This window comes from Paramisgurnus dabryanus, chromosome 19, assembly GCF_030506205.2.
Source record: "Paramisgurnus dabryanus chromosome 19, PD_genome_1.1, whole genome shotgun sequence".
Classification (NCBI taxonomy): Eukaryota; Metazoa; Chordata; class Actinopteri; order Cypriniformes; family Cobitidae; genus Paramisgurnus; species Paramisgurnus dabryanus.
In genome coordinates this window covers 15,360,697-15,379,905 of record NC_133355.1, presented here as the reverse complement: position 1 = coordinate 15,379,905, position 19,209 = coordinate 15,360,697, and the positions used below count along the sequence as shown (strand labels likewise).

Here is a 19,209-nt window from a genome sequence, read left to right as displayed (position 1 = left end):
ACCATATGTTGGGATAACGTAATGTAACACCATGCATTGCCATAACGTAACATACCATATGTTGCGATAACGTAACATATCATGCGTTGCCATAACCTAACATACAATGCGTTGCCATAACATACGATACGTCGCGATAACGTAACATATCATACGTTGCCATAACATAGCATACCATACCATATGTTGCCTTAATGTAACATACCAAATGTTGCCATAATCATAACATAGTCATACCAAACATAATCATACAAACATTGCCATAACGTAACATAACATACGTTGCTATAATGCAACATACCATATGTTGCCGTAACGTAACATACCATACATTGCCATAACCTAACATACCATATGTTGCCATAACGTAACATACCAAATGCTGCTGTAACATAGCACACTATAAGTTGTTGTAAAGTAACATACCAAACATTGCCATAACTTAGCATACCATATGTTGCCATAATGTAAAACATCCCGTACGTTGCCATAATGTAGCATACCATATGTTGCCATAACGTAACATACCATACATTGCCATAATGTAGCAAACCATATGTTGCAATAATGTAACATACCAAACGCTGCCGTAACGTAGCATACTATACGTTGCCATTACGTAACATACCATACGTTGCCATAATGTAGCATACCATACATTGCCATAATGTAACATACCATATGTTGTAATAATGTAACATACCAAACATTGCCATACATAGTATACCATACATTGCCATAATGTAACATATTATACGTTGCCATAACATTGCATACCATACTTTGCTGCAATCTCGCTATTGCCCTCAGGCAGCGCAGGCGCAGCAATGAGTTTAAGAAATGAGAGGCAAGACAAACGGCATGTAAGAAAAACATATTTTGCAGAGCTATTTTGTTGTTTGTGTGGCCAAGTATCACCAGGCTAGTATCACCCTCTATTGACCAGCTGCCACTGCTGTTAACTTCATTCACAAAAATATTACCAGAATTTTTTTCCTGTAGCCACAAAATAGTCACAACCACTGGTTTACAGTAAGGTCAGGCAAACTTCTTTCTGGTTTACAGCCATCCAGAATCACAGCTTTTATCTCTGCCGGTTAGCCAGGGGTCTGAGACTATGAGACAGCTGCTTCTAAAAATAACCACCACCCCTCTTAGCTCACCACCTCCCACCAGAGTGCTCTGCCTCGTTTTTCTCTCACGAAGGGCTGACGCAAACTTATGTTGGTTAAACATCAGAAGCAGCATACCACCTATCCTGAAGGGTCTTAGAAGTCGTCCGTTTCATTTCAGGAGCTGACAAATACAGCCATGAAGAGCCTCAAGTTTCTAGCGGCAGAAAGTTTTGTTCAGAATGGTCCAAATGCTTGTAGGAGCCTTCACTGCTTGTCCTACAATCTTTACCCAATTCTTTTCAAAGCCAGCTATCTGCGTGAGCAGGCAACAGTGCTCCATGACTTGGTACAGACGTGGCCTCTCACAGAACTCAGCTTGCGTAAGTTATTGGGCAACACAGTGGACTGCCCTGATGACCTTACCTCCCGTACCTGCAGGCTTTGTCTAAAGGCCTTTCTATCAGGTTTAAAGGACTATGTGCTCCAGGCTCCAAACACTTATGCCAAAATGCTACGTACAGTAGATATGATTGGACTGCAAGATACAGAACACCAGGCCTGTCCTTGTAGACGTAGGCTTGGCCGCTGGGCACGAACTGAGCTGCTTACCCGTATGTGCTATGAGACTATGGTGAACATGCAGGATGGCAATGCCGCACCTTCGGCCTTTGAAGTGCAGGTAGACGTTCGACTGGATGCTTTTATTACTGGAAGAAACTACGAGCCGGTGATCCACGCTCTGTTGCTGCGCAGACACTGCCCATTAAAGCTGCAGTTCATAGGCCTGCGGGTGGACTCGCTGATCCTAAGGAACCTCTTTTACCTGCTGAAACTGGTGGAATCACATGACCTGCAAAAGCTGGAAGTGGTGCACAACGTACACCTGGAAGCTCCACACATTGAAGTGATGCTCTCCCAACTGAAGTTCCCTCATCTGCGCTCGCTAACGTTCCCGGCGCAGGCGCTGAACGTACACAGGTTGGGTCCGGATGACCAAGGCCTCTTGGGACTTCTGGGTGAGCTGATGAGCAAACTTACAGAGCTGAGAGAGCTCTACCTTAGCTTCTCCACCCTGACAGGACACCTGAGGAAACTTCTGAGGTAAGATTAATGCGAAGCTTGTCAAACCATGTATTTAGCCCGTCATGTGTGTGGCTCATCATGTAAAAATATGTGTTCGGTTCGTCATGTGAACCTACGTGCATCACGTATAATTTTAAAATTCGTGCCTGCGGCAGATGCTTCAAAAGGGTTGATAGTACAAGAGACGCGCACGTTTGCCAGATACTTGCTTAATCTCATGTGTAATCTAATGTCTTGCGGGTGTTTTGTGAACGTGAGCGTTTCAGGTTCATCTTCCAGAAGTCGTATTTGTCTACCGCATACATCATAGAGGATTATTATTATTATTACAGGAAAGCAACGGTTACATTTAAAGGTAAGAATGAAACTAAGATTGTATGTCTTATGTTTTTAACTGAATGGCGTATGCGGTCAAAACGACTTCCGGAAGACGCACAGAAATCCTGTCCAGGAAGAATGACACATATGGTCACCCTAAGTAAGGCCCAATTGGGATAGCCCTTACTCTCACATGCAAAACTAAGGGGTAGGGGTAAGTGGTAAGACATGGGATTGGGCCAGAGTTATTTGGGTCACAGTCTAAATGAGCTTTGTTTAATTTAACCATGTTGTTATTGGTATGGTGTCCGTATTTGACTTTGTGACCGCTAGACTGCAGACACGTGTCCCATTGCAAGCATAATATCAAATAAGTAGGCCAGGATCATAGCAACAAAATGTTTTCAACATTTAAATAGCAGCTCACATGTCTGCACACCGTCAAAACACTGAGCCTCATGTAAGCTTGCATTAACAAATTTGTGGTGCCAAAACATTGTACAAGTATTAGTTACATGTTTGTATTAGTAAAATGTATTTTTAGTGTTGCTGTTCATCACATCATTAAAAATTAATTTGTATTTTTTTTTTCAAGTTAAAGCCTATCATTCATTTTATCAATTTGTATTGTGAAATGTGTGCTGCATAGATGCTAAGTGGGCATTTTACATCTAATGTAACATTATAAATGGCAGAATAACTCAAATGTGTCACTTCACGAAAAATCTATTAAAAAGCTGTGCTGTTTGTTTACATATTTTATGTCATAAACTAAATGTCTGTTTATTCCAGTCCTCTGAACACTCCACTGCAGTGTATTGACCTATCAAACTGTAACCTCAATGGAATAGACATGGCCTATTTCGCAAATAGCCTTCACAGTGAGCACCTAATAAAGCTGGACCTGGGTGGTCACGAAATAGCAGATCTCTTTCCCAACACCTTCCGGAAGCTTCTGCATCGCTGTTCAGCCACGCTCACTAGTTTAGGACTTGAAGAGTGTGGACTGGGTGATGAGAGTCTGGATCTGCTCACCCAAGCATTGGCACCCTGTAATAACCTACAGGAATTAAAGCTCTTGGGCAACCCATTCAGCACATCCGCCCTGCGCCAGATTTTCAACATGCTGGCTGAAGGTTTTCCTGCTTTGAGGTATGACTACATGTAGTTAAGAATCAAAACATCATGTTTGAATGTGTATTTTATAGCTATCATTTAACTATGTTACATGCCACAGATATGTTGAACTGCCCGTCCCACGTGACTGCTATCCTGATGATGCGACCTACCCAATGGATGACTGTACCCTACTAAATTATGACAGAGAAGAGTTCCAGCAAGTTCGGACTGAACTTGTGGGTATCCTAGAAACAGCAAGAAAAGGCCATGTGGAAGTTTGCACACCATTGTCGGGAGTCTATGATCCTGACATCAATGAGACGAGTAATGAGCTGGGGGTCTCCATGCTGCAATCTTTCAACAGTGTTATAGGCAACTTCATTGATACTGTGAACAGCGTTACCCAGGACAGACAGCAGAGAATGATGGACTGAACTGTTCATAGTAAACTTGGTAATGGATTGTATAAGAGAAAGTTTATATATATAAAAGGTAGATGGGAGTAAATGCACTGAAACAATGAAGCTAATAAATCTGTATATCTAGCAATATGTACAAGGGAACCTAGGTAAAAAGGGCACTAAAACACACCAAGTAAGCTTAGTTAACATACTATTTTTATGCATTAATTCTGTGCTTAATATAGAAAATATTAGTCTTTAGTACTTGATAAAGTTAAGAACATCCAAGTGTAGCTATTTTGAGACACCATCTATTTTTAAGTATTACTGCTACTTAGTATTAAGTGCATTAACATATTACTGTATTTTTAATAAGTATACTTGTAGTGTATAACTTTACACTTTAATTTAGCACAAATTATTCAAGTATACTTTTACCTGGGAACTAAAAAAACTGCATCTGTATTTGCTGTGAAATTTATTATTTTTGTGTCATTTAAAGTAATTTGAGGCGGTTTAACATTTATTACTGTAGCAATGAAACTGTAATTAAGTTGTAAATGCAAATGTAATATTTATGTATATTGTGTATTTATTTTTGTAGAGTAATACAAACATGGACTTTATCAAAATGCATTGTGATTAAACAGTCCATGATGAACATTCATATTCATTCATATTATTTGAACTAGATTTGGCAACATTGCTTCTTTTTAGTTTTAAGCTTTTAAACTTTAAAGAAAAAAAAACAAAAACAGAGATTTAAAGATTTTTCTCAGAAAGAAAATTTTAATAAGTACAGGGACTCGCACAATACATTTTCTATTAAATACAAGATAGCAGACATCAAACAGGAGCTTCGGCCTTATCACGTTTACTCTATTTCTTCTGCCACTCCTCTCTTTCCTTTCGTTCACGGACCACCTCTTCAAGATAGGGCTCAAGGTAATGTGCATCCTGCAAGGAATCAAAATAACACCACATAAAAAAATGGTGTTACCAAATAAAGATTTCACAAATGTTCTTCAGCCTCATCCTGTTCACCACATGTGAATTTCACGCAGCTTTTCTCCACACAGTGAAATTGGAGAACAGATGCATAAAAAATAAGCACCATTAAATCTGGCACGTTACTCACATTTCTGCCATTGTGCACGATTCTTGTGTGCCCCTTGCATATTAAATATTTGATTATGTCCCAATTCACTTTCCCTGTATAGGGAATATTCTTGTGTGTTCCACAAACGAAGGAAAATCACATGGGTTTGTAATCTTTTAAAAAGAACATTCATTCATATTTCTGCTTGTTTAAAGTGGCAACATACTAACATTTTCTGAGATTATTTGGGACATAACACAAAGTATGCATAAAAAAGTCTTAAAAAAACAGATCAAAGTATTCTATCAGTTGACACTAAGGGATACTTAACCCCAAAATTAAAATGCTGTCATTAATTATTCAATATTTAGTTGTTCAAAACCGTTATGAGATACGTTGATAAATGATGGTAAGCACACAGTTGATGGTACCAATTTAAATCTAGTCTCTGTTATTCCTACTATGGAAGTCAATGGGTACAACCAACTCTGTGCTTACCATCATTTATCAAAATGTCTTCTTTTGTATTGAACAGAATAAAGACATTCATACAGGTTTAGAACATCATGGGGGTGAGTAAATGATGACTGATTTTTCATTTTTGGATGAACTGTCCCTTTACTGCTTGACAGTGTAGACACACTAGTTTACCTCTTCATATTTAGTCCACTGGTCTTTAGGAAGTATCTGATGTTTCATTGAAAGATCCATGGCTCTTTTGATGCGGAACATCCTATCGTTGTAAACTGGTTCTGGGAGCCGACGAATGGCCTCTTTCACATCAGAGTCTTCATTGATGGTATCATCCCGCAACAAGCCTGTATAATGTCATGTGGCATTCATTGGTACATGTGTTTATGGTAATGTCTTTGAAGGTCACAGTACCAGAACTACTGTAAAGAGATGACCCTACTTACCAAGCTTGTTGAAACCGCATGCATTATAGTACCATTTCCTGAAGCCCACCAGGAGCCTGCCGGTTGCAGCTACATCGGGAGAGAAAAATAAAATTACATGTTGTATAAAAAAAAATGACAACAGTAAAACAAAAAAAGCTAATAAATCCACGTGACAATGATTATTTATGCTGTATCCTTAAGTTTAGGAAGTATAGTACTGTATCACAATTTATTAAGTGTTTACGCCTGACGAAGACTTCTCTACATATAACTGTCAGACAGTGAAACATTTATCAATAATAAAACAAACATTACAAACCATCTAATCAAGAATATATAACACGGACTTATATCGCGGATAGGGGACACACAGTAGAGGACATCAGTACTTTACATTACAAAGCCGACAACCGAGTCAACAAACAGTCACTGTAAGAGCACATAGCAAATACAGACCCGTAAAGACGTGTTTAAAATGATGACACAAAAATCGTACGCTCACAATATTCAGAAAATGCTATATAAATAAGGACAGCATTTACCTGGTGCCCTCGACGCCATTTTTATTCGCCTGGAAAGCCGCACTGCATTCTGGGTGATTTGTGACGTCTACTTGAATCGTTTTGCTTTGTGACTGCGCAGACCAATACGCGTATGACATCACAGTATCGGGCTTTCAAATAGCTCTCACGGTACTTTGATATATATGACGTCGATCAGTCTGCGCCGCGCTCATAAATTCACACGAAATTAAACAAAAATACCATAAAAGTGAAAATCAAAGTGTGATTTTCCTTTGTTTGTGAAACACACGAGTGTTCCCTATACAGGAAAAATGTATTGGGACATTATCAAAATTAAAAGAGGATGTAATTTACTTATTTTTATTGTTAGCACAGTTTTATATACAGAAAAGCACTTAACGTGTCAAGTCCATTTCGAATTAAAATCAAATTATTTTGTTGCATATCATACAATGCCGTTTGTTTAATAAATAATAAAAAGTAATATATATTTTTCCATGATTTAAGGCCAAGGTGCATTACTTTTTTAAGGTCAGACTGACCTACTTTTCCTATTAAAAAAGGAAAATGTAACCCATGATTTAAATTCTACACCTTTGCAGTTTGGCTTGTGTAACTGTGCCAAAGGCAATCATTAGTTTGCAGATAAATTTCCTCAAAACATTGTCACAGGACGAAAGAGGACCAAGTGATAAATCCGTTTTAAAAAGCAGCTGTTTGTACATTAAGAGAGCAACTATTGTCCGATTCATGTTTTTATATTTCCTTTGGTGGGTAATGGTGTATTAGTAATGATATGCAAAGTAATCAATGAGAGGAGTTATTGTGTGAAACATAAATCTCTTTTCTTAGACTACAACAAACCCAAAGACTGTAGGCAACAGTTTACTTCATGGGCCTGTTGACGTGGACAAGACCGACATTATCATAATTTCTGTCGCTTTGACTCACAGCCTGAAGTTAACTCCTGTCAGCATTACATTGTGAGCGAATCTTTCAAACATGGTAAGGAGCATCACATTTCCGGCTGATGTCAGAGATATAAATATTTAGGCCAATCAACGTTCAGATTAGATGACCAATCAGGGACCCAGCGCTTTTCAGATTGATGAGTTTTGTACAAAATCAATGCATTTAAGAAAAACAGTATATCTGGAACTACAAAAATGTTTGCTATGTGAAAAACCACGCAAACACATTGTATTATACCAGATACACAAAATAACATTGTTTCTTAGCAATGAAATAGGTGCACTTTAAACAAAAAATAAAAGACCAATAATCAATATAATGTCACATTTATTTTGTACATCTACAAATTTTTTTGAAATCGCTCAAAATCTTCAAGAGTTGCTAAAGCCACATCAGAGCAGAAAGTTTCATCAGGCAAGAAAACCAAGCGATCCAAAGAGATGTAGTTGGGTTGAGATGGCTGGTATTGGGCCCTGCCTAAATACTCTAGGAACTGGTGCCGCTCCCTGATGCGAAGAAATTTGGCATTAAGGACCTTTTGAGAGAATTAAGAAAAGTCAGTGATAATAATGAATATGTTAAACAGTAATACCATATAAGGTAAAATCTTATTGTAATTCATTCACAGCACAAACTCATGCTTTTCATATATAAAAGTATATTTCCCTAATATCTACAAACACCAAACTCTGTTGAAAGCCGAATTAATGAATCTTTACCTGTGGAAACTTAGCAATAAGAGAGTGTGGAACACCCATGGTGTTATGAACAAAGTCAAATATTTGGGTAAGTTTTCTTTTATTTCCAATCAGAATCTTAGGAACTGTTGAGACAATTTGCTGTATTTCATTGTCACGAAATCCAAACTCCAGTTCAAAAACCTAAACAAAAAAGAATGACTTTGTCACAATAAAATATCACAAATAATGAAATAAAAAAGAACTAAGATTGTGTCAGACCTTCAGATTCTCCTTAACTGGCTCTAAACTGCCACACAGTAGTTTCGGTAAACGAATCACAACATTACGAGTCTGAAAGCATAAATCATGGCATACAAATGATAATTCCCATTATAAAAGAAATATTATGAATTATACCAGCATGAAAGGGATAAGTAAATCTTAACAATGGTTAATTTTTGTTTTTCTGTCCAGATGTATGCAGTGCAACTTCACCTTCTCAGAACTGAGACTCAACTGCTGCTGGAAAAATCCAAGGCGATTGTCCAGCCTCTCAACACTGAAGTTAAGAAGGTATGGAGCTTTGCTCACCATGGCAGCCACAGACTGAGTACTGAATTTCTTTGACTTTAGATATGACACCCTTTGAAATACAAAATAAAGGACCACAGAGACAAGAAAAAATGTATGTGATGTAGGCAAACTCAGGGGTTTACAGACATGTCTTTATCAAATTAAGTAGATTAATTAATTAAGATGGTCCCTCTCACCTTGCTTCAAGGTTTTCCAAGCTTTCTGTAAGGATAAAGGGGTTCTTAGTAAGCAGTGAGCCCAGTTTAGTCTCCTCAACTCCTAGATCTTTGAGAAAAAGTAGTCTGGGTGCAACATCAGTGTGGAAGTCTAGTTTTACCAGCATAGATCCCACATTGGGTCTCTGCTCTAGTTTCCAGAGGTCGACACCTGCAAATTCACCCAAAGGTAAGAGAAATCCCCAAGACTTTAATATATTTCACTAGAGATTGTATTAAACTCACCAAGCTGAACCAGTTTGCTGAGAGTTTCAGATTTATCCACATAAGGTCTGAGTGTGAAAGAGACCGGAGGAAGGGCTGAAGGTACTTGGATCTGTACTGCTTCATCCTCAGTGATTTCCTGAAATGGTGAGGGATGCACAGCTGCTTCCAAACCTGTAAAAACCATGATTATTAACACCAGAACTCAAGTATCAGTGGTACTTATGTGTATGGGTCTTAAGGTATCTTGCTAGTACCGGAAATAACAAATACCAATATTATGAAGATCAGAGATTGATATTTGGCTTGATTCTTGATGCAGGTCAGAGTTGTTAAATGTCGCACACTGCTTATCATCACTGTTATTTTGAAGATCTGGTGATGCAGCTTGCGGGTGTACTCTGCAGTTCTCTGTGCTGTATTTCTGTGAAAGATTGTGGACAGGCAGCAGTCTGTGGCTGTGTTGCAGATGTGCTGGTCTCCATGTCTCTGTGCTGTATGTCTGTGAATGACTGTGGACAGGCAGCTGTTTATGGCTGTGTGCTGTGTTTCTGACGTCATGTGAGCGCTGATGCAAGCGTGTCGACTGCTGAAGAGCTGCAGATATTCTCCCAGGTCGAAATACACTCACACATCGCTGACAGAGATGCATGATGACTGTGTGCAGATAACATGGTGTTTATTGTCCAGTTTTGGTAATACTCATAGCTTGTTGCTTTTCGCTTCTGCTCTATCATGTGTACTACATGCAAAGTCGCAAGGATGAAAGCGCCTGCTTAACGAGAGCGTAAATGACCTCTGGAATATTTCTCTACTACAATGTACTAAAAGCGTAACTCCACTACTACTACGTACTACTAAAGTGTAACCCTCTCAATATACATTATTTATAAACGTTTTAAATGATTCTATTTTGTACATAGACAATATTTTAGATAGATAGATTAAATAATTCAGGAAGTATATATTTTTTTAAATACTAAACCATATCTTATGTTTGTGTTAGCTATAAACTGACAATTCAAAAGAATACATTACCTGTTTTCGGGAGTGGCAAATATAACTTGTCCTTAGATGCTATTTACACATTCACGTGTCTTCTGTTTGCAGTGCTACTCTTCGCTGGTGAGACGAAAACTCAAAAGTCACAGCGCCCTCTAGCGCATAGGCATACATAGTGTTCGAGTACTGTAGATGATTCATTTGGCACAGGGAATATTTTTATTAAAATGTAGTTTCAATGGAGTGTTTAGGGTTAAAATCAACAAACAGCAAATGTGTATGAGCTTTAAGAGATAACGGTTTCAACAGTATTATGCATCTTTAATATAAAATAGATTTTAAATAAAAGGCTGTGCCATACTGTAGCAGAAACTTATAAATAATTAATAATACCGAGATGATACACAAAACAGAGCATTGGTATTAAATTTTTGAATATGATGAACTAAAGGTGGCTTTCATACGAACAGCAGATGAACCAAAGACCAAATTGACTGGTATTTGCACAACAAATGGCACAGCACAGTATTATTTTAATAAATGTATAACACAACATACATCCATCCAATCAGTTTAGATTTGATTGCCTGATAAACAACTTTAACTGAATGTGCTTTTGGAAGAATATTCATTCAGTATAATTAAGTAAAATGTTAATGTAGTATGCATTTAGAGAAATAACAGTAGAACAATATTTTGGTCAATACTTTCCTTTAATATTTCACAGAACTATGACAGAATTGTATTTCGACCAATTTTTAAAAATGTTTGGAGCAGCTAAAATGTTACTCTTTACAATTTAAACAAAGAAAACACTTTCAAGAAAGTAAACAAATTTGTTGCATGTCTACATGTAATTTAAAGCATGCAAAACGACAGGGCCTTGCCTAATAAATATTATATGACAGAAGTGGTTTAAAACCTTGATAATTAAAAACAACAAGACTTAAAGCCTTTCTAAATTAGTGCAACAAACTTCTACAGTACGTAGCTATGAAACATCATTGCTATGATTGGAATCAGACTTTTACTTTGCTAAAAAACACCACTATTTACTAAAATAGGCATTTCTATGTAATTGATCTGCAACTCTTGAAATCTTCAATTTATTTTTTCAGCCTCACCAGATCAGATCAGATCAGATCAGTTAAGACCATTTTTTTCCCCACAAAATCGTTACCATGTAGTTTTTTGTTACTTCAGTAGTATTTCCAAAAACTTGTGCATGCTTTTATGGAGTAAAACCGCCGTCATAAGCACTTTTTTGACATTATAAAATGTTTTTTTTTGCATGTAAAACAGCAAATGTAGTGTATGCATAAAAACTCACATGCACAGAAATACATAACACATCATATACAAACAAAACCATTATAAAGAATGAAACCTGTCCATCTAGGCTTTAAAGAATTAGTCTATATAATATGAAATCTGGGGCCTGGGGTAGCGATGATGTCACTGTAGGGTTCGTCCTGTCTGAGTTCCACTGCTTGCTGTTTCTTTAGCACCAGAAAGCTGTAGAACTTGGCAGCTGCCTGTTTCTTGTTGTTGTTTCTGCACAGCTCCAGCAAGCTGATTGATTCTGCTCCCGTCTTAGCAATGACTCGCTGTGCAAAAACAAGGTATTAGTAAACCATCAGAAAAAGTGAGTTGAACCCTTTATTCATTTAATGAAAAAATATTTAAATTATTTACACTGCAAAAATGACTTTTTTTACTTAGTATTTTTTGTCATGTTTTCGGTAGAAATATAAAAAAAAATTCCCAAATCAAGGTGTATTTTCTTGATAAGCAAAATAACCTAAGAAAATAAGTGTAGTTTTTAGACAAAAACTATACAATTAAAGTGAATTTGTGCTTAAAACAAGCAAAATTATTTGCCAGTGGGGTGAGAAAATTTTTCTTGAATTAAGTGTTTAAGAAAATAATTTTTAGATTTTTTTTTCTTACCGCATTGGCAGATATTTTTGCTTGTTTTAAGTTGTTGTATATTTTTTTGTCTAAAAACTAGACTTTTTTTCTTAGAACATTTTGCTCATCAAGAAAAAGCATCTTAATTTAAGAATTTTTAGATATTTCTACTGAAAACAAGACAAAAATAGTAAGTAAGAAAGTCATTTTTTGCAGTGTACTAATATAAAATCTGTTTATGTCTTATTTTAGACTGAATATGTTGATGAAAAGCAGCAAATAAATTAACCAAACCTGTAACCCATGCAACATCTGCTGCGTCCTCTTGTTCCATCTTCTCTCTTCCTGATCCTGGTCGCCGCTTTGACCCTCTTCCTCCTTTCAAACACAGATTTACAATCAAAGATGTGTGTCTATCATCTATCATGAAATAAATTGAATTTTTCATCACACTCTTAATGGATTCTGCCAACAAACTGGTATTTCTGAATGGCCAGGATTAAGTAGATTTGATGCAAAAGTATTTGATAAAAGTAGTGCTGGGAAGTAGTGCTATGTATATTTAAACACACACATTTATACATTTCAGAACATTTTTATCTATATATCCATTTTTATTTTTAATATATAATATATAAAATATAAGTAAATATATATATACACATGTAATTGTTCCTTAAATACATACATGAATGTGTGTGTATTATATATACATAATAATTACACACAGCACACACTGATATATTATGCAAAAAATAACATTTATTTTGTATGCGATTAATCGCGATTAATCTTTTCCCAGCACTAGATAAAAGTATAATACGTGCCGAGAGCATTCGAGATAAACACTGAGATAAACATATACTAAATTAAAAAAAGTTAAGCAGATTTTTTGGCTGTACTAAACTTCTTATTGGCAAATTCTGGCTTATTTGCAGCACTGAACATCCTCCTCACCTCTTCCTCCTCCTCATCATCCTTCTTCTCTTTGCTCTTCTCTCCTATCAGGTCGAATTCAGTGATGAATTGTGAGATGTTGGTTGGCTCCTCAGGAGGCAGTTCCACCTGCTGCATGTTAACGTGTTGTGTCGACACAATTGAGGAACGATCGTCTTCAAGCATCTTTATAAAAACAAATGAGAATAGAGAAACATTAAAAAAGAAGGTCATGTACAGTGCACATTTAAAAATGTTAAAGCAACACTATGTAGTTTTTTTACCTTTAAATAATGTCTCTAAAATTATTTCAGTGATAGAACCACTTTTAACTGGACAAATTGTACTGTTGCTGCAACCTGAGCAGCCTCCTAGCTGCTACAAGCACACTCTGAAAGTGGCGGTGGAGGGTAGCAAACACAGCCCCGCCCCTCCCCCTGCCTGCAGAAGAGTGTCTGATACCAGGCACTGTTGCGCTTTTCAACCACATGGGGGAGCTGCAAGTCATTTTTACATGGAAACTACATAGTGTTGCTTTAAAGTGCCAAAAAGTTAATTAGGAGTCATGTAGGAAATCTTATTTTGCAAGTTAAATTCTTATGTTTGTAATATAAAACAGTGTTTCATTAAATAAGAAGAAAATGCATTTTTGCTAATGGTCTCAGATTTTTGGACTAGTACCAGAAATATATTTAAGCATGTAAAAGGCACTTAGCACCACCTGGTGGTTATTGTGAGGATTAAATCATAACAGACAGAAAATCATTTCATTAAAAGATTAATTTAATTCGTTACATCTTTATTTCATAATGTGACGACAGCTGCTTTTCATTAGTGGCCTTCCACATGCTGAGGTAGATTTTTGTCAGACTTAAACCAGAGAAGGAACTAAGGATGAAGAGCCTGTTTATCCTGAATATTGGACTCACAGGCAGAGCGGGCTCTGTGTCCTGAGCTTTGCGCTTTTGTCCACGATGTCCGGATGGGGGAGGCATAATTGACTCATCGAGGGTTGTACGACTGCCTTCCAAAGCCGAAGCCTGCAAAACACTGGGTTCCTCCAATATGGTTTGATCTGGAAAATATCAAAGAAGATGAATAGTTACATATAATGCTATTTTCAATATTTTCCAGTCAGTAGTTGCTACAGCCTCTATTACCAATGATGTCTCTTTGCTGAGACAGGGCCTCTTCTCGTGGCACCTCAGGGTTTTCTAAGTCTTTGAGGAACTCATCCAAGCTGTCTGCTTCTCCACCTTTCCTCCTCTTCCTCAGTTCATCGGGAACCAGAGGGGTCAGGCACCTCGTGAACATCTGCACATAGAAGTACATTTGGAAAAAATGTTTTTATGCCAACACCACAAAAATATCAATCTGAGGCTTTAAGAGATTTTTAAACAGCAGTAGCATTCAATGCTGCGTATGGATTTTGTTTCACTAAAGCTTTTATTAATCCTTTGGTCTTGTTCCAGAGATCTATCCTGACCTTGAGCAGTCTGCTGTTCCAGAGGGGCTGAGCTGGCAGAGAAAATAGCTTCTCAACTCCTCCTGTTTCTTTCCACATCATCAGCTTCTTGGTGGGGGGAGCCAGATCCAGGGTGGTCACAATGTCAGAGTAGTCACTCAGCTGAGCACGGATGGTCTTACTGTCCAGCTCCTTTACACTGTCCACAATCAGTTTCCTCTTCCTTTTCGCTTTGGTCTCTTTCACTAATGTAGTCAAACATACATCTAACATTAAAATCACTCCAACAGTGGTCTGGTGAAATATGAACTGCTGATATGAACCTTTAGCGTACATATACTTTTAAAATTAAGTCTGTTTTGGCTGACCTGTGATGTCAATGGGCTCCAAAGCAAAAGCCTCCTCCTCGTTATGGACCAGCGTGGTCTGTTCTGTCTGGTCTGTCATGGTGGGGAGCTGCTCCACTGGACCAGAATCTGGACTGTCTGGACCTCCTGCTGCTATTGTGTGATGAATACAAAATTAAATTGTTAGGAACATTAAAAAAATACTAAGTACATGAAGAATTATGGTGCTGCTGTGTGGATTCTTACGTGAAAGGTTGTCAAAATCATCATCATCATCTGCACCGTGGTCCTGTGGCATCATCACACTTTCGGCGATGGCTGGTGGGTCATCAAAAATACCACCTCCATCCTCATTACTCAGCAGTTTGTCCACTGTAGGTATAGGAACCAGCAAGCTTAACTGATTTATAGTTATAGACAGTAACATGCACAAGCGTTATGCACATTAAGCAAACATTTTTTGGTAAAGCATCTACTTACCCAACATGCCTCCTTCACTGCTCTCCATAGGATTGTCTCCAAAGTCATCCTTGTACTGGTCATACTCAAGGTGATTGGACTTGTCGGCTATCTGCCCGCTACTTGACTCTGATTCTAGCAGCAGGTTGGATTCAGATGCCCCGTGAATTATGTCCACCTCAAATGCACCCTCTTCACGCATCATCTCTCGGTCATCCATCCCAAAATCAGCTGTGGATGACAATGCATTATTCCGTATAATAATCGCTCAATGTCTGCCATAACCCACCATCTGGCTTTGATCTGTGAGTAAATCTCTGTGATTAAACATGACCTACAGCAATGAACAGAGAACAGAATATGCCATACCAAAATCATTGTCTTGCAGTAAATTAAGATTCCCCACTTCTTCTCGCATGGTGATCTCCTCCACACGGGACTGATTCAGGGTGAACTGCTGAGCAACATCAATGTCGCTGTAATCCACAACATAGATCAAGTCAACACCGACATAAAAGAAGTCTAACCATTGCTGTGATTAAAAACTAGTTAAAACTGCACATACTCAAGGTCTGGAAGTGGCTGATCAAAGTCATGAAATTCCTCAGGCAATGTGATGGCATTGTAGGCAGCTTCACGGTTCTCCTCCGGCAGGTCAACCACACCTGTGTCAAACAGTTCACAATGCATTTCTCTGCCAGAATAAAATATATAAGCTGCAGTGCAACGGTATGCATTTGAAATAACCAAAAACCTACCTGGGCGAAAGGCCATTTTAATCTTGATAAAAGCCTCATTACAATCTGCCAGCAAGTACTTTGCTTTTCTGTGATAGATCCTCACAACACCCAGAAGTAAGTGACCAGATGTGCGGAGAGCCATTTTTACCTATGAAAAGAAAAATATTATAAATACTTTAGTTTGGTCTGCAAGACATTTTAACATCAGAAATGATATTTAGAAACAGTAATAAAGTAATAACAAGTATGCAGACCAAGAAGTGGCATTAAGGGCTCTGCGATATTAAAGAAAAATGTGATTATAGCATGCTAAATAATGTTCTATTCAATACAATATTTCTATTTCTTTCTTTTCTAAATTAATTTAAATAGCATTCAAGTATTTTCTATTATTTAACCAACATTTGTTTCATATTTCAGGAAAAAGAAAGCATCACCAGAACATATTTGCCAAGTCGGCTTATAATACGACTTTGGTTTTCTTTTTCTTTTTTTAAATCATGGTAAAATCAATTATTGCTGCTTTCTTTAAAACATTGATTGACATTGTCTCACCCTTTCTTCCTCCTCTCTTTCTCATTGCCCAAAACCACGTTTAACAAGTAAATGTGACATGTAATCCAAGCGATGATATTGCCAACATCAGAATGGTCCAAAATATGACAGTGTATTTTGAATTCACTATAGCCTTAGAAGACTGAGGATTGCTGCAAGGTCCCAAGCCAGGAAATGTAATGTTTGGATATACAGAGATTTAAAAACAGAACATAATAAAAAACAAGTAGATTAATAATTATAAACTATAATTATAATATAAATTGAACCATATGCATCTGCTAGTATTAAATACTTTATATTGAACAAGCCCAATGTTTAATACGTTCTAAAATATTTTAAGGCAATATTTACTTCTTGTACTAAATATTTATTTAAATATATAGCCAGATATTTATATTTTTGTTAAGCAATAGTTCAGTTCCCCTATATTGCTGTTGTCTTTTTCACCTTCTCCATCTTCCCAGTATTATTTTGATCAAAGGTGATTGATTATGAATATTTCATCCTGCTTTGTTGGAATTTGATGATTTTTATAATGTAACGTGTAAACTCAGATCAATGTGTTTTAGGCTCATTTACTGATAGAACATGTATGATAAATAATGTTGATAATAATAAATAATAATTGGACTTGTTTTTAAAGCTATGGTTGCGTATTTGTCTCGCAGGACTTGGCAACACTGCACAAATTCTAAAAGTGAACAGCCATGTTTCTGTTGCATAAAACAATGTAAACAAACAAAATAAACAAAAGAAATATCACCGCTATCATACACGCGTATCCAAACTAATATCCATGTGTCAGACTATATTATCCACATTAACCTAAAACTTTGACCATAAGTTACTTCTTTAAAGTATTACAATTAAATCACTCAATCATGGCAAAATATTCCGATATGCACATCACGCTACACATTTATTTTATATCGCACAGCCCTATTTATATTTCATGACAGTTTATTTACCTTTGGAGAGATGATGCTCTCTACACTGCTCTCCAAATTACACTCAAACACATGTGCCTTGGTCAGTTTCTTATCCCAGTGGGCCGCTAACCAGATTTTGGCCAGCGGCCCACGCTTGCTAAGGACAAAGTGAGCGTAAAACATCGTCCCTGCACCTTCTCACACTGAGGTGGGGTGGGACGCTGCACCTGTCGAGAAAAAATTAGTTGGGATTAGACACGACACTACAAAACAAATACAATGTCAGTCCATGTTATTTCCAGTTGCTTGAAATTTTAGGATGATGTTATAAAACTATTTAAATTCAATGAAATAAAAAAACTTGCCAACAATTAATTTAGACCTATTTGTCAAATCAACCAGTTCACAAGCAAAAAAACTCACAAATCCCTAGAGTTGCATATAAAACAAATATAAAACAAAACACAATTTTAAAAACACTGATATTCCCAGGATGTCCATGAATGTAAAAACCTTGATTTATTTATTTGGTTGCTAAAATGTTTGAATACTGTAATAATGTAACAGCGTATAATGAATGTTTTTGTTAAAATGTAACACTGTATTCACGTATGCTGTCAAAGTATAACACTGTAGCGAAAATGTTTTTGAATTGTAACAAAGCAAGCAAACAAATGAAGCTATATATGATCTATGTTGTTTATATTTTAAAGGTCTACATTTGTTGCTATTTTCCCGGTGAAGACGCCCACATTAGAGATGGGTGTGTGACTGTACGGGCCTGTGTGATGCTCAACCAGCAACACAGTATTTTATTCACTATCCCAGTAACTATCAGTGTGATTTTATTACAAAAATCACGTCTTACATTTTTTTAACAAAAATAAACCGCGTTTTTAATGGCTAACAGAAAAGCTAAGAAGCTAACGGTCTGTTGTCGCGAGATCAACATCTGTCGGTTGTCTGGAATGTGTACTGCGGCGCGCACAATGAGCGGCTCGTGCTTTGCACGCGTAAAGCCGGGCAAACATATCTTTCACATAAAATGTCATTATTGTGTTAATAAGAGCTATATAAATAATAAAGCGTCTTTCATTCACAGCTGCTGTATGGAGAGAGCGCAAAATCTTCTAGCAGGTTTCATGCACAAAACCGATGTTGCGCTTCCGTTGCATTCGGTGAAAGTCATTTTACGTTTTAGTTAAAAGTACTTACGAAAAGCGGTCTTATCGTAGCTTTCCGTTTTTAGCAACCGTATAGTAGGGAACCGTTCTCAACCTCTTCCCACTGTACAGTTTCACTAAAACAAACAAAATGGCGACGCCCCCTCCCGCCGCGACGTTCTGTTTAAAATGAGCTGAATGTTTATGAGGGCTAGAGATGAAAATGTCATAGACAAGAGCTTCACAGTCCTTGCCGGGTAAGTGTAACTGTGTATTAAATGGAAATGTTTTAATTATCTATGAAATTATATTGTTACATTTCTGCAGAAATGTAATTAAAATTAAATGAAATAAATTAAATGTATTTGTCCAGGCTAAAATAAACTTTAGGACATCGGGTGGAAGTTGCTTTATCAGTAATGATTAATGATGATTAATAGCAAAGACCTGACAGGATAAATATACATAAGTAGCTA

General features: G+C 37.1%; 4 protein-coding genes across 6 annotated transcripts; 1 reads left to right on the top strand and 3 right to left on the bottom strand.

Moving 5' to 3' along the window:
* Window positions 1-1,172: 1,172 nt before the first annotated feature.
* On the top strand, window positions 1,173-4,701 carry lrrc14b (leucine rich repeat containing 14B). Its single transcript, XM_065290851.2, has 3 exons — window positions 1,173-2,216; window positions 3,309-3,668; window positions 3,754-4,701. The coding sequence occupies exons 1-3, from the start codon at window positions 1,312-1,314 to the stop codon at window positions 4,067-4,069; spliced, it is 1,581 nt and encodes a 526-aa protein (XP_065146923.1). The 5' UTR covers window positions 1,173-1,311; the 3' UTR covers window positions 4,070-4,701.
* A 102-nt stretch (window positions 4,702-4,803) lies between these two features.
* Window positions 4,804-6,666, bottom strand: uqcrb (ubiquinol-cytochrome c reductase binding protein). Its single transcript, XM_065290861.1, has 4 exons — window positions 6,577-6,666; window positions 6,053-6,121; window positions 5,787-5,953; window positions 4,804-4,993 (listed from the first exon to the last, which is right to left on the bottom strand). Exons 1-4 carry the CDS (start codon window positions 6,593-6,595, stop codon window positions 4,916-4,918), a joined length of 333 nt encoding a protein of 110 aa, XP_065146933.1. The 5' UTR covers window positions 6,596-6,666; the 3' UTR covers window positions 4,804-4,915.
* A 1,174-nt stretch (window positions 6,667-7,840) lies between these two features.
* On the bottom strand, window positions 7,841-10,368 carry mterf3 (mitochondrial transcription termination factor 3). Of its 2 annotated transcripts, XM_065282277.1 has the most exons (8): window positions 10,262-10,368; window positions 9,497-9,880; window positions 9,245-9,397; window positions 8,981-9,170; window positions 8,706-8,853; window positions 8,490-8,561; window positions 8,250-8,411; window positions 7,841-8,065 (listed from the first exon to the last, which is right to left on the bottom strand). In XM_065282277.1, the coding sequence occupies exons 2-8, from the start codon at window positions 9,873-9,875 to the stop codon at window positions 7,871-7,873; spliced, it is 1,299 nt and encodes a 432-aa protein (XP_065138349.1). In that variant the 5' UTR covers window positions 9,876-9,880; window positions 10,262-10,368; the 3' UTR covers window positions 7,841-7,870. The 2 variants fall into 2 exon arrangements, with proteins under 2 accessions (XP_065138349.1, XP_065138350.1); XM_065282278.1 differs by lacking the exon at window positions 9,497-9,880 and having other exon boundaries at window positions 10,262-10,350.
* A 438-nt stretch (window positions 10,369-10,806) lies between these two features.
* Window positions 10,807-18,941, bottom strand: rad21b (RAD21 cohesin complex component b). 2 transcript variants are annotated; one of them, XM_065290837.2, is made up of 14 exons: window positions 18,786-18,941; window positions 17,610-17,797; window positions 16,102-16,231; window positions 15,909-16,008; window positions 15,713-15,819; window positions 15,365-15,574; window positions 15,131-15,256; window positions 14,906-15,034; window positions 14,559-14,782; window positions 14,233-14,386; window positions 14,002-14,147; window positions 13,094-13,258; window positions 12,431-12,514; window positions 10,807-11,832 (listed from the first exon to the last, which is right to left on the bottom strand). In XM_065290837.2, the coding sequence occupies exons 2-14, from the start codon at window positions 17,751-17,753 to the stop codon at window positions 11,641-11,643; spliced, it is 1,911 nt and encodes a 636-aa protein (XP_065146909.1). In that variant the 5' UTR covers window positions 17,754-17,797; window positions 18,786-18,941; the 3' UTR covers window positions 10,807-11,640. The 2 variants fall into 2 exon arrangements, with proteins under 2 accessions (XP_065146909.1, XP_065146900.1); XM_065290828.2 differs by having other exon boundaries at window positions 10,809-11,832; window positions 14,906-15,037.
* Between the last annotated feature and the right edge of the window lie 268 nt (window positions 18,942-19,209).